Source organism: Eurypyga helias, unplaced genomic scaffold, assembly GCF_000690775.1.
Source record: "Eurypyga helias isolate BGI_N326 unplaced genomic scaffold, ASM69077v1 scaffold19455, whole genome shotgun sequence".
NCBI lineage: Eukaryota > Metazoa > Chordata > Aves > Eurypygiformes > Eurypygidae > Eurypyga > Eurypyga helias.
This window is the reverse complement of record NW_010253869.1, coordinates 52,085-78,776: the sequence shown is the minus strand read 5'-3', so window position 1 is coordinate 78,776 and position 26,692 is coordinate 52,085. Positions and strand designations below refer to the sequence as shown.

The following is a 26,692-nucleotide window of genomic DNA, read 5'->3' as shown; positions in this document are numbered from 1 at the left end:
GCTTTAGAGGACTTTGAAACCTGTTCATGACTACAGGAACGCCCCTCTGGCAATCTGTCTCTTCCACCTGCCTTGACAACGCTGCAGCAAATCTTTTCCACGTTTTTAGCTATTTCCCCTAGGTACTGTGCTTCTAAAATACTTGCTATGCCTGAGCCCTAGGCAAAGTCCTGGGTGATGAGTGAGCTCCCACAGGTAGTGCCTCTCCGTGAGGACTCCCCTCAAGCAAGAGCAATGGCGGCAGCAGCACTGTCGCTCTGGGCGGCACAGGCGCCATTTCCCTGGGAGGGCGAGCTGTGCCGCATTGGGAGGAGGTCACCTGTACTGTTAGGGAAAAAGCAAGGTTACCTTTTATGTCCGGGAAGTTTGGTCATCCTTGCTGACACAGGAAGGAGAGCTGTTGTGGTGTGGTGATGTCGGAGCAACAGTGCTATGGCGGGAGAGAAGGGGAGCGGGTGGCCATCAGGCGCTCCCTCACAGCCTCACCTCTTCTCTGGCTCGCCAGCACCGCTGGTTGTTGGAGTGGGTGCGACCTGCACCCACCATGAGGTGCTCTGAGGCAACAAAGGAAACAAGGTCTTGAGGATCATACTGATGTTCCTTCCTCTTCCTCTTCTGTCTTGTCCCATGTTTGAATCTGTTCTTTGCCTTTAGCTGCGCTTGTCACAGGAGAGGCCTCTCTGAGGCCGGTACCTTGCGTCAATCTCTGCACGAGCAGGAGGTGAAGCAAAAGAGGGACCTGATGGTGGCCTGAGTTCAGGAAAGGGCTTCAGTTCAGGCGGGAGCTCACCTGTGCCAGGCACCTGAGGGCCCACCCTGGTCAGCAGTCACGCATGCACAGCAAAGACCAGGCCTCATTAATTCTGGTGCTCGCGGGACAGCTCGCTGAGCAGCGTGTTCTGGGATGCAGCGGGGTGACCTCTGCCTGTGCAGGGGTTTGGTGGGCGCACAGAAACCACCCATTTGCCTGGCCTAGGCCTTTCCGGGTTGATGCGTTAGCTGGGGTAGCCTGTTGTTATGGTTGAGTAAAAGCCTAAAGCATTTGGGTTGTTAGCAGATGGCTTTGGGAGTCTATTTTGCTGTACTGAGAATTCAGTAAATATTTTTGACACTGATTCGGGGTTTTTTTACTATTTATTCCAAATGGCTTTTTTCTCTCTTCCTCTGAGAGAGTGTAGGCGTGTGCTCTGCTGAGGAGGTTTTTCCTTGTGAAGAGAACGTGAATCTTGAATCAAGTTGACCTATTTTTAATGTGAAATTTTAGACCCTTGCTTGAAGGCAAAAATGCCATGATGTTACATTAGCTTTAAAAACAAAACACAACTCATGCAAATAGTAACTTATTACTGTTTAATGTAAATGAGATTTTCTTTACACTTATTTCTTCTTACCTTTAGCACATCAGGTCCACCCATTTGGCCAGGAAGCACCTTTTTCAAGAGAAATGGAGCCCTTCTACAAGGTAGGTGATGGATACTACATCTTGGACTAACTGTTCTACTTTACAAATATCTCTTGCAAATTGTACAGCTTTTGTAATATTCACTGGGCAAGAAGTAACCAAATGTTTTTTGTTTCCTTTAACCTGTCTCCTTTATTGCGCATAAATGACGATTTACTACATACAGTGAATGTAGTCTATGAAAGTTGCTGCTTTTTTCCTTTCCTCAGATTATTAATTTGCTTACTGTAAAATGTGGCAAAGGATGGCTTTATGTTTTTTTGTCCTTTGTGTGGATAAAGAGTGCCTGGAAGGAAATGTCCCAGGAACACTGCTTTTAGCTCTGTGGATGAAGCAAGGTTGTTCTTTGTGAGAGTTCCTTTCTTTTACTCCCTAATTGTGCTGCTGGCAAAATGTACTGAAGGTAGGTAGTGGTGCTGTAGTGGGAAAACTGTCAGAGTATTTGTCTCAAGAAATCTAGCATGCTTATATCCATAGAGGAATGTTAAATATCTTACTTCCATTGGATGGACAACATAAACAGAAGCTGTATGACTGCAGTTTTGGTAGACTGAAAATCTTCAACTATCTTACCAGACTTTTTAAAATTATTATTCACTGCTAAGTTTGTTTATATTTCTGCCATTGAGTGCACAGAACCACCATCATTCTTAGTGAAAGTGTCTTTGGAACATAGAAGGCTGTTTGCCCAGACTGCATGCGTTAGTGTATGGTGCAAAAGTTACTTATACCATTTAGGATGATTCTGTGGGCTTTGCAAGTATTTGTCCATGAAGTGTCTCAGTTTTGGGTTCATTCGCATGGTGCCAAGAGTTTTGTGGCCTTCTTTCTGGTAGAAAATGCTCTATAATGTTCTCTGGAACAGTTATCCACATGACCTAGGATGGAGCCTTACTCGCAACTAGGCTCACAAGCAAATAATTAGCAGGCAGTACTGCTCACCTTCCAAACCCTAAAGTAATCCAGCATCTGTAGTTTACCTGAGAATATTTTTCAGCTAATTCCTTGGACATATCTAAGAATTTGCATTGTTCTGTTATCTAATATCTATGCTGAGATTTGTTCAAACAAATTTAAATACATTAAAGCCTTCAGATTATTTCTAAACACTGGGAGATGGTATATAAATTGTAGTTTGGCAGCTTTTGGCTTTAGTCTTGATAAGATATATCTGCTACCTTTGCAGTCTTTCCTAATGGAAAGAACTGGATTTTCACGTAATTTTTTTGGTTAGGAAAAAAAGGAGCTATTGTGAATGGATATGCTTGATTAATTTTCAGTTGTTCAGCAGTACCAGTTTTAAATGTGTACCTGCACATACACAGTCTTTGTAATTTGAGTTCATAAAATGTAAACTGCCCTGTCAGGTCTGTATGGCACAAACGTTCTACGTCTTCTTATGATGCAAGATACCCAGGAATTTAATAACAATTATTTTGTAGTCCTTCCTATCTCAGTTGTTACTTAAAGCCTTCTCCTAATAAATAAAAGCATGCTGTTCTCCACCCTCTTCTCCTCTGCCCTTCTCTGCCTTCCAAATTGGGAACAAAACCCTAAAAGCCAAAAATATTGCAGCATGTTAAAGAAATAGAGAGAGATGAGTGCCTTTTCAAGCAACTAACAAAGCCTAACAGACCTTTAACTGAGTTGGCATTCTGTGTTGTCATTTCAAGTGGAAACACAGCCAATTTGAATTCTATTATGCATGATACTACAGAGGTTGGAAAGATGAGGGTGTGAAGAAAAACCTCATTAAGTCATCTTTTAACACTTCCTGGTTTTAATTTTAAAACAAGAAAATAACTCAACCGAGCCCTTATTTCTGTCTGTCTGTCTGCCTGCTGTTTTTCCCTGCAATGAGCTTTCACGGACAGGCTTCAGCAGGTTGCATGGAAATAGTGCATCCACCTCTTTGCTGCTTCACACTGATTTTCCAGCAGACCTGGGCAGAGGAATGGTAGCGGGTGCAGGGAGGTGTGAGATGAGGGGTGGAGAGGTTTGTCGAGTCCTTCCTTACATGACCATCTTAGATCTCTTTTTCCAGAGCTTATATCCAGCTTAATGCAAACAGGAGAATGAAAAATTGAGTCAATTATTGTTTTCGAGTTAGGGTACTGCCTTTTGACTGGCAAAAGTTTAGGTAACAAAGGGATTTAAAATTATTTTTACTTGATAAATGTTTCACTACATTTGAAAAGAATGTTCAGTGTATGGTATAGACAATAATACAGAATAATTCTGAAATTTTAGTGAATGTGATATTCATGTGCAGTTGTCACACCTCATTTCTTCTGAGTTGTTAAGGAAAATGCTCTTTCTCTGGTCTGGGGAATGAAAAGAAAAAAATCCGCAATGTAGTACTTTTTTTAGCCAAGAAAGACTTGCAGACGCTCCTGGTTTCCATTCATTTTTATACCTGAACAATTTGGCAAAGTCATCTTAACCATTGTAAAGCATTTAATATATCTCTCCAGAGAAAGTGACTGAGAAACCATTTATCTGTGTACCTCAAAATAGCAAAGGAAGAGAAAGGGAAGCTAAAATCCATTGTAGCTGTTCTGTATCCTTAATGTCTTTGACATGAGCAGGATTAATTCTCTTTTTTTTCTGTCTGTTTTTGTTTCTACTTTGTTGAACGATTTTTAACAATATATATGTATGTTGTTTTCTTTTTGCCTATGATGTTATTAAATAGGAGATGACTACCTCAGTTTCTAGTTTGAGAATCGTGGTACTATTGTTCCTAGCATTAACTAACTAATCAGAACGAACAACCAATAACTTTACTTGCTGTGTTGAGTAAGTCACCTGCTCAGATGCTTTTTGAAATGTTGAGCTTTATATAGGATTGCTCCTTGTATCTTGTGCTCTTTGGCCTTCTCGTGAAGTCCCGTGCAGAGCTTAATACAGACAGGACCTTCGACCTCACCAGACTCTGATACTTTCTGTCAGAACTTACCTGTATGTCCATGGAGATTGCTGCATTCTTCTGTTTTACCTGTATTCCCAGATAAAACAGGTTTTTGCTTCTACTGCCTTACTCTTTCTATCACTTTTTGTATCTTGTTATTGTACATGCTGTGGTTTTGTTTCAAATCGTGGCTTGATTTTTCCAACCTGCTGTATGGGAGAGCCTTTGTTCCTACTGTTTTTTTCTGTTCTCAGCTGTCACAACACATCCTTTTTTATTTAATAAAATGTGTGACAGAAAAACATCTTTATGGTGGGAAGGATTTAGACATATTCTAAACTTTTCAGAAACTTGTGATGGCTGAGGTAGGCGGCGACATGATCACATTAACTTCAAGACCTTGAAACTAACTCATCATGTTCAGATAAGGTCAGTTTTGTTGCTTCTGCTCTGGTCTTGGATATTAAGCTCATGCTATAGGCCTGAGGATGCAGTTGCTCTCAAGATACCTTAACTTTCTTCCTGAATAAATTAAAAATACATCTTCAGATGGACTTCTAGCAAAGGTCATATATATTCCAGCTGCTGAGTGCCACCTGTAAGATATAAGTGGGCTGTGGAGGGCTTTGGTTTTGTTTCTTAAAGATAACAACTTTCATTTTGAAGGAAGAAAATACCAAACTTGCCACTCTCTTGCTCCCACACTTTAATAACTAAGTGCAACATGAGTATGTCTTCTTGTATCGAATTTGTTCGGTCCCAAGTTGCAAGGAAGTGTACGTAGAAGGTGCTTGTGGGTGTAATTACAGCTGGCACAGAAACAGGGCACAGTACAGTGGAAACAGTGATCTGCATCTGTTGTTGCTGCTGCAGTAGGGATTGGAACGAGTGCAAGAACTGCGGGCGTTGCCCCAGAAGATCCAACAGCACCACGACTGGGCAGCAGCTGACATAAAAGCAGTGCCTCCTCTGGTTTACAGTAGGTAGGTGTCTGCCAGGCTTAATGCCATTCTTGGGTAAGCTTCCTGAGTTTCTGGTCAAAGACTGGAAGAAGCAGACCCTTGTGGTAGCACAGTTACGGATTCCTCATCATCCAGGCAAAGAAATTGAACCTGGGTCATCCAGTCCCTATTGCTGTTGGAGCTGAAAACAGAGACAGCCCTCATGACTATGGCCAGGTGATCTGCCTTGGATTACTGCTTCCAGCAATTCCCAACCAACTAGAGGTACAGCCGTGATCCCTGCCGTGCTGCTTTCTTGTGTGAGCAAGGTCCTCCACTTCCTCTGCTGATGATCAGCCCGGTTTAAATCTGCTGCCTGTGGATGTTAAATCCAAGATAGGAGCTCTTGCTCCAGAGATCCTGCAGACCCAGACTCATACCTGTGAACAGGATTGCAGCAGTGAGCTGAATTCAGACTGCATGGCTTTCCTTTGAAGCCACAATTCTCTATAAATTGGAATGGAAATAAAGACTGTCAAAAATCCCATTCACAGAACACAGGAGGAGAGGAGTGAGGAGTAACATACGGCCTCCGGTCCCACTTGGCTGAGGGAGCCTGAGAAAGGAGGGAATGTCTTCCCTGGAGCTCACAAGCTGCTTTGTTCTCTGTCCACCATCGGCTGCAGGGAACAGGCATCCTCATGCCCCAGAACAGAACATGCGATAGAATACTTAAACGAGGATGGCTTGGGTTCTTCTGGGAAAGCATTGTATGAGACACTTTCATCTCTGACTGTTGCTTCCAGCAGCCCACGTGTGATCTGCTGTGGTGGACTGACCCTGACTGGAGCCCACGTGCCCACCAACCTGCTCTGTCACTCCCCTCCTCAGCTGGGCAGGGGCGAGGAGAAAATAGGATGGAAAAAAAAAAACTTGTGGGTCAAGATAAAGGCAGATTAATAAAGCAAAGGGCTGCACGTGGAAGCAAAGTAACACAAAGATTTGTTCTCTACTTCCCATCAACAGGCATTGTCCAGCCACTTCCCAGGAAGCAGGGCTCCGGTACACATAGCAATGGCTTCAGAAGACAAACATAAAGAAATAATGACCCCCTTCCTCCTCCTTTCTCTTTGCTTTTATTGCTGAGCTGCCATCATAAGGTATGGAATATCCCTTTGGTCAGTTTGGGTCAGCGGTCCTGGCTGTGTCCCCTCTCAAAGCCTTGCCCACCCCCAGCGTCCTGGGATGGGGAGAAATGTTGGAGAGACAGCCTGGATGCTGTGTGAGCACTGCTCAGCAGCAGCCAAAACACTGCTCTGTTATCACCCCCTTGCTGCCTGCCAATGTAAAGCACAGCCCTGTGGGGGCTGCGGTGGGGAAAGTTAACTCCGTCTCCGCCAGACCCAGTACATGTGCTTTGGTTCAGCTGCCATGGCTGTAGCCAGCACCACCTGTGAGGATCTCTGGTAGACACTGGCTTGACAGGGTCAGGTATCACCAAAACCAGTGTGAGAGAGTAACTCTGGAGTTCATTGTAGAGTAGAAATGGAAACTCAGGGCACTGCTGCTGCAGCAAGATAGCAAACCTTGATGCCCTCAAGCTAAGATGGTAGCTTTCACGTTTTAGTGTACAGGCATCTGATACCTGACGATAAATGAGACTTTGAGGAAATTGCAAAACCACACGGATCGCTTTATTCTTGGATGAGGATGGTAATTTATTTGAGAGAGCAAGAAAATTGCATCCCTTACTCTGAATGTACAGAATGTGGACAGACCAGACCTGAGAAGTCTGCAGAAAAAGATGGGGAACCAGCTTGGTCATGAACACATTTGTACAGAGATCTTTTTCTTCTCTAATAATCATGAGAATCCTTGAAATGACCAAACAATTCATTTAACCCATTGTCATGTGAGTAATTGTATGAAATGAGAGAGCAGATTTGGGACTTCATATTTCCAAGTGTTGGCTATTAATAGAAGCACTTGCTGAGGTGGAAATAAGCCAGTGGGGAGGAGGCAGAAAGGGGGCAACTGTTGCTGGTTTCCCTTGTGAAGGCTAAATTAGAATCATCCCTTCTTACAAATGAAGACATCCAGCCTGCCTTTTTATGTTAATAGTGTCATTAGGATAAAAATACAACAGTAGGGACTGGTTTCTTTGGACAAGTACTGCCCATACCTCCAGTACCTGAAGGGGCTACAAGGAAGCTGGGGGGAACTTTTTACAAGGGCCTGTAGTGACAGGACAAGGGGTAACGGGTTTAAACTGAAAGCAGGGAGATTTAGATTAGATACCAGGAAGAAGTTCTTCCTGGAGAAGGTGGTGAGGCACTGGAACAGGTTGCCCAGAGAAGCTGTGGATGCCCCATCCCTGGAGTGTTCAAGGCCAGGCTGGATGAGGCTTTGAGCAACCTGGTCTAGTGGAAGGGGTCCCTGCCCATGGCAGGGGGGGTGGAACTAGATGGTCTTTAAGGTCCCTTCCCACCCAAACCATTCTGTGATTCTATGATACCAGCTACTTAGTCTCAGGTGAGGTCTAGGAGTTGTTCTTGTTACCTTCAGGGTGGAAGTTGACAACAAATTGACAAAGGCAAGACTCCTGCTTGCATTCAGCCACGTACAAGTTCCCTCCAATAATGTGAAAAATTGGGATGTGTTTGTCAGCACACACTGACAGACACCCGAGGGCCCCTGCAGACACAGTGAGCTGCTTTCTTCTGGTAGAAATTCGGTTCATCTGCTCTTCCCACTGCATAAGCAAGACAAGGGCAAGTGCTGGGCATGTAGGAGAGGCGCAGCCCATCCTGGGACACAAGGTGCCCATACCTGCTGGTGCTAACAGGGGTGAGGAGCAGAGCAGCATGGGAGAGCTAAAAGACGAGAGGATTCGGTAAGACTTGGGTGTATTTAACTTTAAGAATTGCATGTCTTACACCTCAAAAGAAAACCAGACTTGGAAAGAAATGCTCTGTTTTCTTCTACTACCTGGAAGTGCAAAGAAGAACCGACATGGCATGGCAGCGTGTATATTACAGATCATTTAATATTACATAATACTTCAGTGTGATGATGACTATAAGAAGAAAAGCCGGGAGTGATGAAAGACAGTCCAGCCTTAGGATTGGTAGGTTTAGGTGCTGTGATTTAGAACACAACCATGGGCAAGGCCCTTATGCCCAAATCCAGCTAAGGATTCATTTCCTAATGCGTATTTGGGCATCTTACATTTCCCAGGAATATGAATTCTTTTTTTGCTTCAGGGTTAAAATTCCTTGGGTTTCTACTTTATGAAGTGAGAGGATAATAATAGCTTGTTGCTGCCTAGAGCTGTCAGTCTACAAAATATTGGCTCTCTATCATATTCTGATCCTTCACTAATAGGAGAACCTTAAACAGGGGAAACCTAACTGTAAAAAGCAACAGTGCTGTTTGTTAGCTTTTGCAGGGAATTGTGGTTTAGGTGTTGGGGTTTTTTTTCCCACTGAAGTTTCAATTAAACTCCTTACTCTTAGAGATACATTGGAGATTGACTCTGTAACTCCATAAATGACTATTCTGTGTGGAGACCTGGTGTGTTGAATGTTCAGTTTAGTTCCTATTTAGTTACCTTCGTCAGAAGAGCACCAGACCTTTTGACTTCACCGTAGTGTCAAATTTTCTTCAAATTTTGCTTTTCCAACCTCCAGTTCCACACTCTTTGAAACTGTTGACAACCGTGCTCTGTGTTTGCTGATGACATGGCTTTGGTCAACCTATTGAATTAAGAGCAAAGCTGCTATGACTCCTTGTTGCAATAAATCCCTTCTTACTCACAACACATCATTATTTAAATCAGCCTTTTTTTTCCCCTCCCACCCACCTGAAGGGTACCCTGACAATCTCATCAGGAGTTTCTTTTCAAGAGGCTGATTCGTGTGGTGCTTCCATAGAGACCGAATATTTGAATAGTTTATTTATTATTAGCATTCAGTGTGTTTGCAGTGGTATTACTGAAGAAATAAAATTGTCAGAGGGGTGGTGCAGTGTGTCCCTAAGGGAGTAATTTGGGAGAGCAGAGCTCTCGCTTGTTTGGGAAAGTGGGTAACACCCTGGTGTGGGACTGCTGGGGACCTGAGGGTGCTGGTAAGGGCTTGTGTTTGTGAAAAGAGTTCTAAAATGGCCTGAGCATTGTGCATTTGGCAAAAAATCCCAGTGAGAGACAGCATTTTGCAGTGATTGATACAGAAGTGGTCACTTAGTGTGACATTTTTCGCTCGGTGTAGCACATTTGTAGATAGGGTGCTATGCATTAGCGATGCAATATGTATATAGTCATTGTGTCCCTAGCTTTCTACTCGAGTATGGAAGACAATGGCAGAAACTAATTCACTGAGTGCCTGAAGTGTGGTCCTGTTAGCATTAACTTTAGGGCCATTAGTAAGGAAATGTGACCTCTGGCTGTTTGTAGTTCCTGTGACCAAAACCTCTGAGCTACCTTTGACCTCTGAAGTTGAGAAGGAAGAAAACCAAACGGTGGCAGACAGGTTCTGCTAATGGTAGGTCACGTTGCAGAGCACACGAAGTTAAATTCCTACCGTGTTTAAACTCCGTGACTTACGGTTTAGATCTGCATAGGTGTCTTTGCTATCTTTACAGATAACTTTGCTTGTTTTGTAACAGTCCTGCATAGTGACATTGAAATTATTACTTCTGAGTGACTCAAGATGAAGTTTACTGACTTTGTTTACTTTCCTTGACGACTGGAGGGCGTGGGTGAGCGCTGCAGTGCAAGTCCTACCACGGTGCTGACCTTGGGCAAAGGAGAGGATACATCTGTGTGTACCTGCCTGTGTTACCTTTGATGTCAACCGCTGTGTGAGCGGCGGCAGTAAAACAGTGCTTTGCAGTATGCACCAACGAGAGAAAGAACTGCTGCTGCAAGTCCCCGCAGTGCTGGCGTGGCCGCCCCGATAACTAGTGTAGTGTAGGAAGGGAAGGGGAGGCTACTTAAAGTATGGAGGGGGTGAGGAGTGGACATTCCTTGCCCAGACTGAGTCAGTGCCAGGGTAACCTACACGTTGCATTGCTCCAGGGGTGCGGCTAAATGGCCTCAAACGTGTTCTTAGCTTCTTTTCAGGTTGGTCCTGTAGGTGATGTGTTTGTGGCTTTGCAGTCTGAACGCTGGAATCCACTTCTTGTAAATCATCGGTTGTTGATCTCAGCTTTTTTACAAAAACTATTTCTGTGACTGACGCTTCTTTAGGTACCAGTACAGGTGCTTTTGTCTGGAGACATGTCCCTTTCTTCCCTGCAAACACACATATGGGACTGACTGTCATGTGGAAAACCGATAGTACTGCCCTTGGGTTTCAGGTGGGTGAAGTAAGATGTAGACTGGACACAGCAAGAGAAATGGCTAGTTCCTGTTCAGTGGCAGTCTCCTTTACCCAGATTGCCATACATCCAGGATTCCTCTGGTGTTGTCCTTTCCCCACCCAGAGCTATGGTCTGCTCAGAGCATGGGGGTTGTTTGCCTGTGCCCTGGGTTTCTGGATGCCTGGAAGCACGGTGAGAGCATCTCCTAAGGGGCTGTCAGGTATCTGGGAAGTCCTGGAGGTGTTCGCTGCAGACAGACAGGTCTGGCAGCAGTCAGTGTCAAACCTTTTCTGTAGGTGGAATGTGGGGCCAGGCCACCTCCGGCTAGACTGGGGCTTAGAGTAGGAGGTTTCAGCGGCCTGTGACAGGGACGTCGCGTACCACCAGTTAGATCACATTTTACAGCAGTTCTCTGCACAAGTCACAGTTAGCAACTAGCAGTGAAATTTATACGGTAACTAGGAAAATGGTAGAGTGAGTGAAGAGTTGTTTTCTGTAACTGTGAAATTACTGTGATTATTGTCATCAAAATCTCTGGCCTGATGAGCTGAAGCATATGCTGCATGTTCAGAGTCTGTGACTGTTTGGCGTTCCTAAATTGTGAAGGTGGCTGATATTAGAAGTTTCATAATTGCAGAGTCTGTTTGAGAGCACAGCTACAAGAGAGGCATAAGCCTATGCTTTACATGAAAGTTACTAAAATAAGAATAATATTGCAGTTGTGTTGCTCTGAGCACTTCTGGGGATGTGCAGACTGCTGTGAGCAAGGGGAAGCTGTTGTCAGGTTGGGCTGTTGCTTGACTGCATGTCAGCTTTCTTGAGACAGACCTATATTGAGAGAATTAAAACAGAAGCTCTGGGAATTTTTAAGATGCTCTTTTGCTATGACCTGCTTGTGTGATGGACAGTTACATGTTTTCCAATCCCTGGGGAAACCAAAGCTTCATAACTAGTAAACAGAAGACAATTATGGGAAGAACTGTGATGGTGATCAAGTCCAAGTGATGTTCATGTCTTGTGGTTTTTGTATGCTGTCTGTGTGGTGATGTTCGTGGTTAACATTGGCAATAATTTTTCCTCTCTGACATGCTAAGAATTTTTTGCTGCTGGTGAGACCAGATCTCTGTGCTGCTGGTTAAAGATTGGTAAGTTTTTGGTTCTGTAAAAGGCATATCTTAAACTCTGGAAGAAACAGCAAATTAATGGGAAAGGCGTATTACTAAGAGAGCTTAATTTTATTTGAACAGTTGAGAAAACTAGAGCCTATCTTGAATTTGAAGGGTGGTCAGTGGTGTGCGTATCTCATTGCTGTGCCTTAATCTTGTATTGGAAGGGTGGTCAGTGGTGTGCCTGTCTTGTTGCTGTGCATTATTTAAGCTAAATGTGAAAAAAAATCTGTTGGTTTCAGATGTTGGAATAAATCTTACCACTAGAAATTCTTCAGTTGTACACTTGAGAGTATGCAGAGTTCTGGGATGGCCAAGTGCGTTACTGCAACTGTGAATGCATCAGTTGGTTTTCCTGCAATTTATGACAGACTCCAAACTGAACTGGGACTTAAAGAGGGAAGGAGGCAGGATTTTTCTTCTTTATCAGTAGAAGTACAATGTATTCAGAAACCTAAAAACCCAAACTAGGGCTCCTTTTGGGTTAAGTAGTCCTTTACACTACCAGTTTCAAGCTACTTGAAGTACACCTGCCAACGCAGTAGACTGTGAACGTCAACCTACTGTACACAGCATCTCTGCCTCGCATCCCTCTCCCTCTCTAAGGGAGGTAAGTTGCATCTGAATGAACTTTTACAAAAGGGTACTCTCTAATCAGCAGAATGGGATAAGCTCTCATTTTCTTACAAAGGTAAACTTGGGAAAAGATCTGTAAGACTTTTAGGCTGGTAAAAGAATTGATCCTTTCTTTAATGCATTTAATACCGACCACAAATTAGCAAAGAAAATATGGCTTTTCTTTAAATTATTTTAGGACAGCTTCTGTCAGTTTGGAGATAGGACCCTTAGCTGCTTCTTACATGTTATTTCTTTTAGTTTCCTTTTTCTTTATAGGTCAGTCTCACAGTGGTTGCAATTGCATACAGTAAAGGTAATAAATTCTCTTTCTCTCTGACAATATATATTTCTATGTCTAGCCCATCATACTGCTCTCTAGTGCATGAGAAGGATAAGGTGAAATTGAAATTAAAATTGCTCACAGCATGATGGGGAATTCCAGTCCTGATTTTTACATATATGCACAATTTGAATGAAGACACTAAGAACACTTCCTGCATATCTCTCATTTTTGTATTTCTACCATACATCCTTGCTTTGCAGCTTTTAAACATAATTTACTTATTTCGTGTGAATACGTGCATTGGTTTTCTTCACAATAAAATAGGATATGCTGCTTTGTGAGCTACATGTTGAGTTCCAGCACTCAGTTTCTGATACTAAGTTTTTTCTCCTGAGAAACAGGAACAATAAGTTATTTCTCCTGGAGATGAAAAAAAATAAAATAGCTGAGGCCAGACCATTTGTTCAGGTTTGTATGTACAATTGTGTCTGTGCCATGTGTATAGTTAAATAAATGCATTTAAATAGAAATATGTGTGGTTAGCTAATATATTGAACATGTACAAAGAAATACTCAGTTATGTAGAAAAATATGTCTTTTTGTGCTAGAGATTCAGTGCATGTGTCTTGTTCTCATAAACTCTGAAACCCAGAGTTTATGGAGGAAAAATTACCAGTAAATACGTTCTGATGTTTTTCTGGGAAACCCAGATATTTCCATTCTTGTTTGGAAATGTTCTCTGTGTCATTCAAATGCTAGACTTGAGATACCAATACAGGAAAATACAAGGTCCTACTCTTTTTTTTTTTGGTGACAAAACCCCGTGTTTTATATCTCTCCCTTTTCCCCTGTTTTTTTTCTCTCTAAACATTTTCTTCCCCCTAGTATTTTGTGTTTCTGTCATCCTCCCTTTCAGTCCTTTGGAACAAACATCTCTGAAGTTGTTCCCTTAATGATTTTTCTCCTTTCACCTTCAAGCAGTTCCCGTTTTTATCACTGCAGTTGACAAATAGGTATAATGTAAAGGTGGTGTTTGGGTTTTGGGGTTTTGGTTTTTTTTTTTTTTTAATAAATTAATCTTACATTACCATGAGTTTGCAGTGACTGATTTCCCTGCATGTCATTATGTCAATAACGACTTTCTCTGTTACCAAACAAAGATATGTTGCTATGTGTCTTAGGTAGAAGAGACCTTATTTACTGTATGATGTCTAAGGAGGTCAAGGTATACTTCTGTATCTGTCTCTTGGAAATTTTGTTATAGTGGCTGGTGAGAGAGGAGGATTTTTTGTTTGTTTTTAATAAAAACACAACTTGCCTTGGTCACACTGATTAACCATAAGGTCTACATTTTCAAACTTCTTGTAGAAAGGTGTTAGTGGCTTAAAAACATAAAATAGCAAATGCTGGCCAAGGTGCTGCATGAACAATTAAGACATGAGAGAACTGTATTTACTTGTTCGTTTTACTGGGTGGTAGTCAATCTCTGAGGTGTTCTCTGTATTTGGCTTTCCTTTTTGCCTTTTCTAGACTGTTGCTTTTACTGTGTCAGTATGTTCACTGCTGCTTTAAATGGGTTACAGTATCTTGCACAAATACATCTATTTCTACCCTTCCTGTGCAAATGAAGACGGTGAACTGTTTTTTAAGAAGACGAAGCCTGAAACCTGTGAACTGCTGTGAGTAAGGGTTTGATGTGACGGGTGCGGCGTACGGCACTGACGCTCGTCCCTAGTGCTTTGAACGGCATCAGTCACTGCCGAGACGACCTGTGTAGGACACGAGCGCTCAGAGTGCCGCTTCATGCAGAAAGGCAAGAGAAGCACCTTGGTTCAGTCTGTTCAAATTGGTACTTAAAATAACCAGCAGACCCGTAATTTCTCTATACCATCTGTTGAACAGCTTAATGCTCGGAGGCAGAAATGAGACGGGGCAGTTCTGGTTGGGGACAGAACCTAGCGAGCGCACGGTGCTGCAAGGTCACGAGTCCTGGCTTTTCTGTTTGGTCATGGTGGGGCTCGCAGAGCTCCGATTACTTCTGAAGGACAGGATCCAAATTTACTGGAAGATTTCTGAAATTAATCCTTCTGAAATTTTGTTGCTAGGATCAGCAGTTACTCCCTTGCCAGACTTGCAAATGCATGTAGGTCATTGGCGTCATGATTTATTTTGTAATCATTTCATGATTTGACTGCTATCTTTAGAGATGCCCCCTCTGCCTGCCTACACGTAGGTGTTTTTCTTGAAGAGTGACACACATTAAACCCTTCCCAGGTAGCCCTTAGTTTCCACTCTTGGGACGACAGTGAGCAAAGATTATTAAAACAAACATTGCTGATACTTTCTCTGTGATTAACTGCAACAGCAAATCTTAAATGTTTATTTTGCAGGAGGAAGAAAATGAAATGTGAAGGTCCAGATGAGATTTGCTGGTACACAGGATGGCTGAACAGCTGTTTAGCAATCCACAGACTGAGTAAAATAGCTTAAGATGATGAGAGTGAACTACCAGTCTAACCTAACTAAAGGCATCGCTCCGTTTTTTGAGTTTATCTGAACAAATAGAGATGTTGTGGCAGTACTTTGAGTGGAATAATAATCTTTTCCACTTAAGATTAGTTGAAAGTAATAACAAGGAAACCTTAGAAAAGATCTGTTTTGTGAAAACAGATCCTAAAGTATACAGTTCCTCTAGATGTTTTATTCAGCTGGTAAACCTGTTTTATAAGCTGAAATTCTGCTCCAGATAATATCCTAGGGGAGTGTGCTCTGTAAGCCTGACAGGAGGAGGGACAGCTTTATAGACTGGAGATAATACACAAAGAATCTTGAAACTGCTTCTTGGAACAGCCTGTAACCTGCAATTTGGGGCACACCCAAGTGTTGCAGCGGCTGGCCAAGGGTCCCGAGAGAGGAGGGGAGCTGCGAGTTTCAGCAGTTGGTGCAGCCTGTCTGCTGCTGCCTTGGAAAACTCGAGTCGTGGTTTCGGTCTGAACTCTTAACTCACGGGAGCAGCTGTGTCTGTAAACGTGTAATCCCTCCGACACACTTCGCACACATTTCAGGTCATTTTACATAGATTACTGCACAAATAATTTGATGAAAATTGGGATATTCTCTCATCAGAGGACATGGATTGTGAATCACTGTGTGGCAACTGTAATTAGCATCATGAGCCTCCACTTGTATGTCTGTGCTGGTTAAAACAGCCACCTGCACTGCTGTGTGGGACTCCCTGATGTGTTCAGTACCCAACACACTTGAGGCGTTGCCTTATTAACACCTCAGCTTTCCTGGACTCTTCATTTAGGTTGTTTCTTCAGTATTCATTTACCAAAACTCGGGAAATAAAACGCTGTTGGATTTACATAGGAAGCCAACAAGCTGAAGCCTGTAGGTCTCCCTGCAGGCGCGACGTTTGGTCATTCAGAAGCAGAAAAAGCCTGTGTGATAAGTAGCTCTGGGTATGCAAACTGCTTGCAAAATAATCAACAGGGGTTTCCCGTTCCTCACTGGTTGGAAGGTGGCGCTTGCCTTTGGCTGGGAGATGGGTGCAGAGCTGCGGTCAGCTCCTTTGGGAAAGGTGGTGGGCCCTGTGAAGGGCAGAGCGAGGTGGCCTCTGTAGAAGGAAACAGTTCTCAGCTCAATCCCGGTGTGAGCAACTACCCTTTTGGAAAGAGGCAATTTGAAAAGCAACCTTCGGTCCTGCGAAAGGAGAAACCAGGTGATGAGGACTAACGGATTTAACCTCTGTTTAGTATTAAAGATGCCTTTAGAAATGCCCCATCACATCCCACTCACCTGTCTGAGAATTTGGGTGTACGTTTTTCTCTGCTTGGATTCCCTGAGCTGGCAAGGAACAGTTCTACGTGGCGTACTAAGTCTCATAAATGACTCACAATTTAGCTAATTCAAATGAATTCAGGACAAATGCTGAAGTTTGGGCAGATTTTGACGTGCTGTTCTTGTTATACCAACACAAAGATTCGTCCCAGCTTTTGCTTCGCTGCTTTGTGGTGGTGGTTTCACAAGTCGTATTTCTTCTGCACTTGCTGAACTCCGTCAGGCTGCTGTTCTGCCATCCTACCAGCTAAGGACAAAGCTGGCTGTCAGTTAGGTTAATTAGCTAGTGGCAGTGGTTTGCCTACTGAAATGTAGCATTTCCTAGCCTACAAAAGTGCTCAGCTTTTGGTGCGTTGAGCTGAGTTTGGGCTTTTTTGGTTCTGCCACCTTTCATGACTTTCATTTTGGTTACTCATTTGTATATGTAGGAAAATCTAGACTGCCGGTTCTGCCACGCTTTGGCACGCTGCATGCCAGTTCTCTCTGAGATGGGATAACTTTGTTTATATTATCTGAGGTGCTCAAAGAATTGATTAAAAAACTGAACTCTTGAGCACCCATTCTAAAAGTTTGAAACTACTCAGGTAGAGCCTGAGGTATCCGTTTTTGTTAAAGGATTATTCTGTTACTTAGTTGTGTAGCCGGGGGTTTGTCCCCCGTGCCTCTGCCCACTGCATGTGCCAGTGTCCTCTTTTATTATTTCCTTCACTGAAACTGAAACTCGGGGTCACTTTCTGTTATCGAGGAAAACCATTTGGATTTTTTAGGACTTCATAATCTGGTCACTCTAATAGCAATGTAGTATATGATACCTAGGTTCATTCAAGAAGTGCTTTCTGTAGACACTTTGCACAAAATCAGACAGACCTTTGCTCCGCAATATCCAGCATCTAAATTGGACCCCTTAGATTTTTCTTTTTGTCCTCAAATATAATGAAATATTTTCAAGAATGATTAATTACTTGGATCGTGATAATAACTCTGGGCAGTCGCCACATACAGCACTTCTCATCTTCAAAATACTTTAAAGCGTTACCAATTAAACCACACAGCACCCTGTTTAGGGGGTCCGGGTAAGCACCAGTACCCCTGGCTGAAACGCAGAGTTTGAGCAACTTGGTCAGGGCAAACCTGTGCCCATCATGGGTGGCAGGAGCCACAGGATCCCTGCTCCCTCCTTGATCCCCACATACCTTTTAAAAATCCACCTTGAGGACATTCCCATCATAGTCTAGAAACCCGCCCCAGAATTGTTACGTTTCTGGTGGTACGTGCTGGACACTGAGTTTTGGAGGCCTGAATGAACGACGGCATGGTCTCTCAGTTTGGTGGGAAACTTGCTGTAGGTTCTCTTTGTTGGTGATGGACATTTCCTGTGAGATTGCTTCACACAAGACCAGGAACAGGCAGGTGGTAAAGGGGATGAAGGGCCTCCTGCAGCTGGCCAAGTGAGAAAGTGCACATCGTGACCAAAGAGTGGGGAAAGGAACCCGGGAATAACAGATTATCTGTGTGAAGTGGTTGTAAATCCCATTAGTACTTCTGTGACCAGAGAGAGTATCTTTTTATATCTGATAGTCTGACTCCTCACTGCAGGCATGGCTGCTGTGTAAGATCTAGGCTGGCTTCCTTGTGACAAACCCCAGTGACACCTTCTGCTGTGGATTCCTGAACTTTCACATGTGAACTCCCTGAAATTTTGGGCAGGACTTGGGATTTCTCTGGGATCTGTGCTGGCAGCTGCGGCTGCACATGCACATGCAGCTCGCTCGGTCCGTACAGCTGTTGGAGCAGGCACATAAGCAAGTGTGAGGTCTGTCGTTTCCTGCAGTATTCTCTCTATTTAAAGTACTCTAATAGCAGAACACTCAAATTAAGCAGTTCATGCACTTTGGAATTGAAGAGACTGCCTTGGAGAAACTCTCCAACTGCAGATGAATGAATGCTAAGCAGGGCCTGAGGATTGCCAGAAATACAAGCGGAAGAGGGGCTGAGGAACCTGGCAGCATTTCAACAATGCAACAGTGGGGTGGCTGGGGAGCATTATCTTATCTAAATGGTAATTTCTATTCTGTACGTTAATTAAAACACATAGTATACAAACAAGTGTTTAGGAAATCTTTCGGAGGATCTTTTCCTAAGGGGGTGTTGTGGAAGTAAATTGCGAGTTGTACATGCCTGCTCAGTACAGCCTCTGAGAACTGTGCTGCAGCACACAGTCGGAATTATAGGCTCTCTTTAAGCAACAGGGTTTTACGTATGTTGATAGTTTGGGGGGGAACTGGTTTTATTTTGACCTTGATAATGCATTTTGGGTATCCTCATTCTCTCAGGGAAGAAAGAAAACTATGTTTGTCAAACATGTAGAGGTTAACAGTGTGAGATGAAGGAATCTTGTTTAAGAATACAGAAAAGAGTCATCGGTTTTAAAAGAACATTTTCAATAGCAGTTAAGAAGTTTTATTTATTTCTTAATGATTCTTCTTCATGAACACTACTTGAACAAACTTACCCAGGAACCAGTTTGGATGAGTTAAACCTGTTTTCGATAAGATTCCCATTTAGTAATCAGAAAATGTTTACATGGGAGGCATGTTTTTTGTTATCTTGTCAGCTTTGCTTTCTTTGCTGTCTTGTGCATTCATGACTGATGTCTATGCATCCTTGCTCCTGCGTATCATCCCGTGTGCTGTGTCTGGGGTGGAATGATGTCATGCACAGGCAGAGGTGGGTACTGCCGATATTTGCTACTTTGCCTTGCCTTTTGAGGCAGCGTGTGCCTACTTTGGAACATAGACACACACTGCTCCAAAACAAACACCAACAAACCAATCCCCCTCTAAAATATTTCTCACTTGAAAAACTGTGGAATTTCCAAGATTCATAGTAGCTGCAAAGACCTCAGGTATAGCAAATGAGTAACAATAAAAGCCAAGTAACAGCCCTCTGCTGGGTTTAGAGGCAGGGATTTTTGCTTTTTAAACTTTTGCAGAGGGACAACTATTTGCTGTCATTTGAAAAAGAAGTTACAAATGCCTGTGCAGAATTAAAAGGGATTTGGAAATGAAATGCAACCCTGTGCCCCAGAGATGAAATTGCGTGTGGTTTGCCTGGGCATTTCGGGAAAATCCACTGTCCTAATCTAATCCAAATAATTAGATTTTGGATTAAGGTAGGCTATAGTTATCAAAACCAGAACAGGTAGAGATAATTTTTGTCCAGTCTGGACCTTCTTTTATTATGCTGCCCAGGTTATTTTTCCTATTTATAAAGCTCTTTATCTTTCCCTTCAGTGATTAATCTACAGGCAGAGTGCAAAAGTTATTAAGGCTAGAAACAGACAAAAAGATAAATGCTGACCTTTCTAATTGGCTCTTGAAACCTGAAATATTTACCGCTCAGAGAATTAATAATGTTTGTGGAATGATTTGTCATCCAAACTGAGTATTCTTGCTTCTTCATGAAGCCATGCTAACCTCAGATAAATAAATATCTGCCGGTGCCTCCATGTAATGGATTTTTCGACACCGCCGTAGAAAGAAATCTTACTTCCGAGCGATTCACAATAAACTTCCGTAGCCGAGCGTCCTTTACCGTTGGTTCCCTCCCTTGCTAAGTGCGATCATGGCTGGAAATGAAGGGTTCGCTGCTTTATCTGAAGTCTTTGGCACCGGGAATCAAGACTTAATCATTCTCTGCATTGATGGGTAGCAGAGCATAACGGCTCTCTCAAGGCTGACAGGGTGGTATTTTGTTCTTTGCTCATGTTCTCTGGAGGTAGTGGAAAGGGCTATAAAACCTGTGATTCTTTGCTCCACTGTGGATTAGGGGTTTCCAAGCATAACTCGGCGATTTTTTTGTTAGTGCTGGAGCTGAGATGCCTGGTAGTACCCTAGAAAACATAACGATGTCGCCACCAAGAACGTTCTTGTTTTCACCGTGTTCTGCAAACTAGCTAGGATTCACTATTTGCATTGCATTGTATTACAGCCAGTTTTATTAGCAGAGGATAGTAAGTTCAGCATTTCACTGGCAAATCTATAGTCTGTCCTCACAATAAGGACTTGGTAAATGAATTGCCTTCGTTTGAATGTTGGTCTGCTAAAAGTGACTGTGAAAAGAACACCAGAAAGTACTGTACTTTTACAAAGAGGGGGAAAAAAGGCAAACATAAAAAAAACAAAAAGACTTTTCCTGTGGCTTTGTTGCTATGATAAATGCGGCAGGTTCCAGGGACTTCTGAAAGCGAGTGTTTAAAACTGGCCTGACACACAAAAGTGCAAACACTGTGCTAATCTTGAAGAGCCAGTAAAATCACATTGTGTTTGACTTTAAAAGGAATGGTAAACTCTATCCTGCTGGGCCTCTGATGGGTAAATGAACGCTGATGTTTCAGAATGAAAGTAGCCTGTGTAAATTCAGTCTTTTCGTGTTATGTAACAGCTGAGGATTTTAGGAGAATTATGACGTAAAAGCATGATGCTTATTTAATAAACTGATCATTAATTGGAGTTCAACAATTTGCTTCTGGAGTGAAATGAAGAGTAGCTTTGCAGCTTCTCATTTTAATTGCAGCATCTGTTGCAAGCCTGTTTTTCTTTCCTGACAGAGTATTTTGCTCCATTTGCTTGGTTGTTTATTGGGGGGAGGGGGTGATATGTGCCCACTCCATGAGACTGACCAGTTTGCTCAGGACAAACAGCAGCAGCAAACTTGATCCACTCTAGCTGGTTTTGAACACGGTTTCCTAGCCCTGCTTTTCCTTTCCCCCCTCTCTTCTACTTGCAGTTAAATCATGTCATTGTAGAGGAAGGCATGTGTCATTGTACCAACATTAAAAAGAGAAGATTTTGTAGTTCATTTAGGGTTAAATTTGCTCAGAAGCTCTGCTGTGGCTGGTGGAGGGATCCATTAGTAGCTAGCAAGATCCAATCAAAAGCTTCAAATAACATGCCAACTTCTTAAAGTTTGGGACCACCTACTAATTGCGTATCTGAATCTGCTGCTTCAACTTTGAAGTCGCTGCTCTGAATTGAGGAGTTGGCTCACACCCTGTTTGAAGTTTGAACTTTTGAATTTCCTCTATTTCTGCAGCTGCCAGTAGCTGAATCAGGAAAGATGAGTGGGATTTTCATATTTACACTTTCCAAGGCCTGGTATTCCTGTCCTAGAAGGGAGATTGTGGAAACAGATACAAGTTTAAACAAAGGTTTAAATTGAAAGTGGGGAGGTTTAGATTAGATATCAGGAAGAAGTTCTTCCCGGAGAGGGTGGTGAGGCACTGGCACAGGTTGCCCAGAGAAGCTGTGGATGGCCCATCCCTGGAAGTGTTCAAGGCCAGGCTGGATGAGGCGTTGAGCAACCTGGTCTAGTGCAAGGTGTCCCTGACTGTGGCAGCGGGGTTGGAACTAGATGGGCTTTAAGGTCCCTTCCAACCCAAAGCATTCTGTGATTCTATGAAATGCCATAGAGAAGGAAGAGTTAGTACCTGAGCTGCTAGATAAGAATAACAAACTTAGCAGTGACCCACAACACTACATGAGAGATCAATTAAAAAGGAAAGTAAGTCAGTATTACCCTGTTGAACTGACACCAGGACATCTTACAACTTCAGATCTTCTTGGAATTCTTTATTTTCCAAGAATAATTAACCCCAAACTTTGCAGTGAAGAACTGAGCTCCTGGTTGTCCAGAGGCATGAAGAAAAAGTTACCTTTCCTGAGCAGGTAAACAAAGTCAAAATAACCATGTTCCAGGTTTGATGGTAATTCCTTCCTGTAGTTACCTTCTGCGGTGAATTAGCGGAATAAAAGCAAAGAGGTTCCTCTTATTGGAGCCTGTGGTACAAGTCCATGTTCACAGCAAGCAGTGCTGCACGTTGAGGAGAGCAGTCTTGGGAAAATTTTTGCTGTTTCTTTGCACGTGGAAAATCTGATAGTTCCCTCCCTGACCTTTTGAAGGTGTTGTTTTGCTTAGTTTTTGGGGAAGTCCTGATTTCACACAGGCAAGTTAATAAAGGAAAAAAAGGTTTGCACAGGATTTGCACTGTGCACGTGTACTGGTGTTGATGCAGGGAACAGTGTTCACCACTGCCTTGTCTCGATACAGGTTTTAATTGTTTTCCCGCTTTTATGAGGGACCTTAAGGGAGCAGTGTATCAACGGATATAGCAGAACAGAAGCTTTCACATACACGGTTTATGAGTACTCCTACTAAAGCCACTACTTTGTTGTCCACGTGTGGAGTCCTGATACCAACCTTGCGTGTCTGGTACGCACAGTGCAGTGTCATCTCCGGTGGGCTCGTCTGTAGGGGACAAAAACAGCAGCAGTGATGCTCAGCTGTGCCATGTGAAGAACAGTCGTTCGGCCCGTGGGAGTCCATTGGGTACAGGAGCTTTCACCAAAGGATTTCCCAGTGAAGTAAAGAAAACTTACCGGTAGAGGCTGAGAGTTTGCTGTGGGATTTAGTGATGCCAAGTCCCTTTCATGTCGCCATACTTTGAACGGGCAAAAAAGATCTCTTTCCAAAATATTAGCATAAATTGGAGGCCATAAGCTTAATTAGGGCATATATGTCGTCAAATAAATTGCAGGGGGGAAACATTTCCACCTTATTTTTAATTATATTTGTACAACCTTTTATACAGTAATTACGTGTTTTACTCTGAACATCAAGTTACATTGGGAAGTAAATGGTATAGGCTGAGTCTGAATTTTAAGTGTGAGCAATGTTTAAAAAGCAATTATCGCAGAGAGGTGCAGTGAGTGATAAACGGGGGAGGAGGTAAGCGATTGGAAGTGAAATGATCTTGCAGTAACAGTTCAAGAGGTGCGGTAGGCGGGCGACTCATGCGTCACCTGGGTTTCTGCTGGGCTTTTCCACAAGGCAGATCCTGGGGCAGCACCAGCATTGGTGTGTGAGGCTTCAGCTGGCAGCTGTGACTTTGCCAGGGGCTTTGCTTTGCCCACAGTATTGACGAGTGTTTAATTACATAAACATAATTTACTGAATATAACGTAAGTTTGGCTATAGAAAGCTTAGGTTTTATTGTGGTTTTGGAAGGCATTAAAGAAGTGAGATTTCTGTCCATCTAACTTTTCCTCCTCGTGACTCATGGACCTTTATGCAGCATGCTAATAATTGTACAATTTACAGCCGGAGCATGTGTTTGAAAGTAAACACGCCGTAACTCTGAATAGGTTGCAGCAGGGCTACCATGTTATCTCAGGGGCCTTTTGACTACTAATCAACTTAAAAGATTTTCTTTGTATGCAGTTCTCTCGTCCATGCGGGTGTATCTGCCTACCAGTCACATTGCTGGGGGCGGCAAGCGTACAGTAGAACAGACCTGTGGCTTTTATTTAGTTGGATCTTTCAAGCAAGCATTTCTCTTCCTTCCAGAAACAATAGACAAAACCTGAAGTAACAGAATTTGTAAAGTAAATTTAGGGAGATGCAATGGGTGATGAGTCATTACTTCATTTCAGTTTCTGTATTTTAAAATGTTTATTTTCTTTGTAACCTAGAACTCTTTCCGAACGTTGTGGAGGTTTTAATCCTTTCTTGTGATTTACCAAAGTTAGGGAGAGTAAGTTATGGTACTTACTCAATTTGCCAAAAGAAATAACGAAAATTAAGTTTCCATCCTGTTTTGAAAAGACATTTCTTTAAAGACCTTCCAGATCTTTAAGCTTCTAACTCTTGCAAGTGCAGTAGAAATTATTTAATATGCAAAGCAGCAATATTTTGAAATATGAGTAAAGTGTCACTGCAATTACTATATTTAAAAGTACTTATTTGGAAATAATTCAGAGCACTTTTTCTTGCTCAATGAGTTGTGCTATATTTTATTCTACCAGAAGTGCAGAGCTGTAGCTGTGCCTCCTGAGCATGAGGCTAGGACAAATTTCGTGTTGGTGGGGGCTTGTTAGTGTGGTTTTACGGGTAAATTCTCCTTGCAAGAACACCGTATGCTGCTAAAAAGTCTTCTTGCTGGCCTGGTTACATTTGCTACCTGGAGTATCTCTTCAGAGGCATCACCAAATACAAAAGGTATGCAGTGACTCTGAAGCAGCGCTCCCTCACCGAGCCTGGGTACCTGCTTGGGCTGGGATTCGGTTCCTCGCAAGTGTGAGATGCTGCACATCAGGATTGTGTTCTCGCCCTGCTGCATTCTGCTCACCCCTGATTCCATCCGGAGGTGACGTGGATGTGTCCATCCCCGTAGGTGGGGCAGGACCCTGCCAGTGTTACTTATCCTTATTAAAACTGGAAAACTTCTTACCGTTGTTACTGCTGAACGACTTTGTGGTTGTACAGATAAGACTGGCCACTGTTAAAGCATTGGAGAGCACAGTGACAGTATCAGTGCTAAACCCTGTGGCTATAGATTAGATCATATCTGCGGTGGAAAGATTTTACCGGGAAGGCCTCTTTATTCTGGTGTGCACACTGCTGCACACCTTGCCTATGTTTTTGTGGTTTGTGGGCTCTTGTGGGTTTGTGTCTCTCGAGACCACTGTTGCTATCACTGGAAAGGGAGCAGAACTTTGAAACTAAAAGGGTTTCTGGTTTTCAAGTTTTAGCAGTCATCGTGGAGGGCAGAAAAGTAATTCTGCCAGTGGCAAAGCACCAAACAGGCAGGGAGAGTAAATCCAGCGCTGAGGCTCAGAAGAGGAGGGTACAAGGATTCCTTGTGCCATTAGTTATGGTGGGTTTTATTTAGGAACAAAGACTCCTTACACATTTGTAACCAGTTGCTTATAATGTCAACCACTTCTATTTTCAGTAATACTCAAATACGTTGTAAGTTGGAATTTCTTTGCTATAATTAGTTTAAAATAAAGGCATAAAGGAATAGGGTTTGGGTTTTTTTTTTCAAGTCTTTGTTTCTTAAAAAAAATGGTTATATCAAGTATTTTTTTAAATGTTTTGTTTTATATTGCCAGTTTGAAGAGCAGATCAAGTCAGCATTGCAGCAGCCACTGTGTGTAGATGTATGAAGAACATCTTTTTGTGAATATCAGTCGATACATCTCTGAGTGTTTTATGGAACATAACATAAAAGGCACATTCCTTGCCAAAACTTCCTTTGTGCTGGGCTTCTCTCTAATGTAATTTCCATCAGTTAAAGAATAAAGAGAGCATGTTTTTGGGCCTGTTTTGCTTGGCAGTGCATAAAGGAAAAGAAGATTGGGGGGGTTGAGAGTATTATTTCTCAGCTACTCCACACAAAGAAACACTGTACTGCTTTCAGAAATCTCTCAGTACAAATGCCTCCTGTCACAGGCGATCAGTGTTACGCCATTTTGACACAGCTGTACAGGATACTGCAGTGTGTTATAAAATTGTTGTCCTGGACTCAGTACGGGAGGGGTGGAACTGGGCAAGAGCCCTAGGTCTGATTTTCCATACTCACATGGGTGCTAATTGTGGAGGGAGAATTGTTTCAGTGAGTAGCTCTTTGGAAATGGCGTTATTGTCTAACGCAGGGCACTTAAAGGATGAGGCTCACCTCGTGCAGAGCTGCTTGGAGAGGGGCTGGCTTGGCAGGACAGGGTGTGCCTGTGTCTGTCTCCCTTTGGGTTTGTGCAGTCATCTGCTGTCTTACCAGAAGCAGTAAGAGACATCCTCCATCGCTTGCACAGCACTCACATTGACTTGGCCTTCTGACACTGTCAGCATGTCTCTGTCACAACTCTTATTGCTTAATAGCTGCTGGGTTCTTTTTTCCCTAGTTTCAACTCAAGTGCAACGACTTGGTTGAATGCTCCATCTTAAAAGGGATCCAAGCAGTGTGGGATGTCTGGATGTTTTGGGGACTTTGTATTTCAAGCCTTCCTATCCATTGCAGGAGATGCCCTACCAGTACATTACCCCATCCTGAAAAGTTTGACTGTGGAACACTGAGGGCATGGCTGTGTCTGCTGGCACAGCTATTTTCTGCCAGTTCTCTGTACCGAGAGCCAAGGCTGGACTGGGAAAAAGAGCTGAACCCTCGTTTCAGAGGGCTGGGGAAGGAAGAAGCCAGAGAGCTGCTAGCTCTGCTGCGAGTGGGCAGCACTGCTGCCAAAGAGGGAATGGCCCTGGCAGCCGGCAGTTAGACCG

At 43.0% G+C, this 26,692-nt stretch overlaps 1 protein-coding gene across 1 annotated transcript in view; it reads left to right on the top strand.

Moving 5' to 3' along the window:
* The first annotated feature begins 234 nt into the window (after nt 1–234).
* The window catches only part of LOC104510537 (forkhead box protein N3-like), a 70,109-nt gene continuing 43,651 nt past the window's right edge, over nt 235–26,692 (top strand). Inside the window, exons 1-2 of the mRNA XM_010152817.1 lie at nt 235–326; nt 1,398–1,462. Of these exons, the coding sequence (XP_010151119.1) occupies nt 235–326; nt 1,398–1,462 (157 nt within the window). The remainder of the gene's footprint in view (nt 327–1,397; nt 1,463–26,692) is intronic.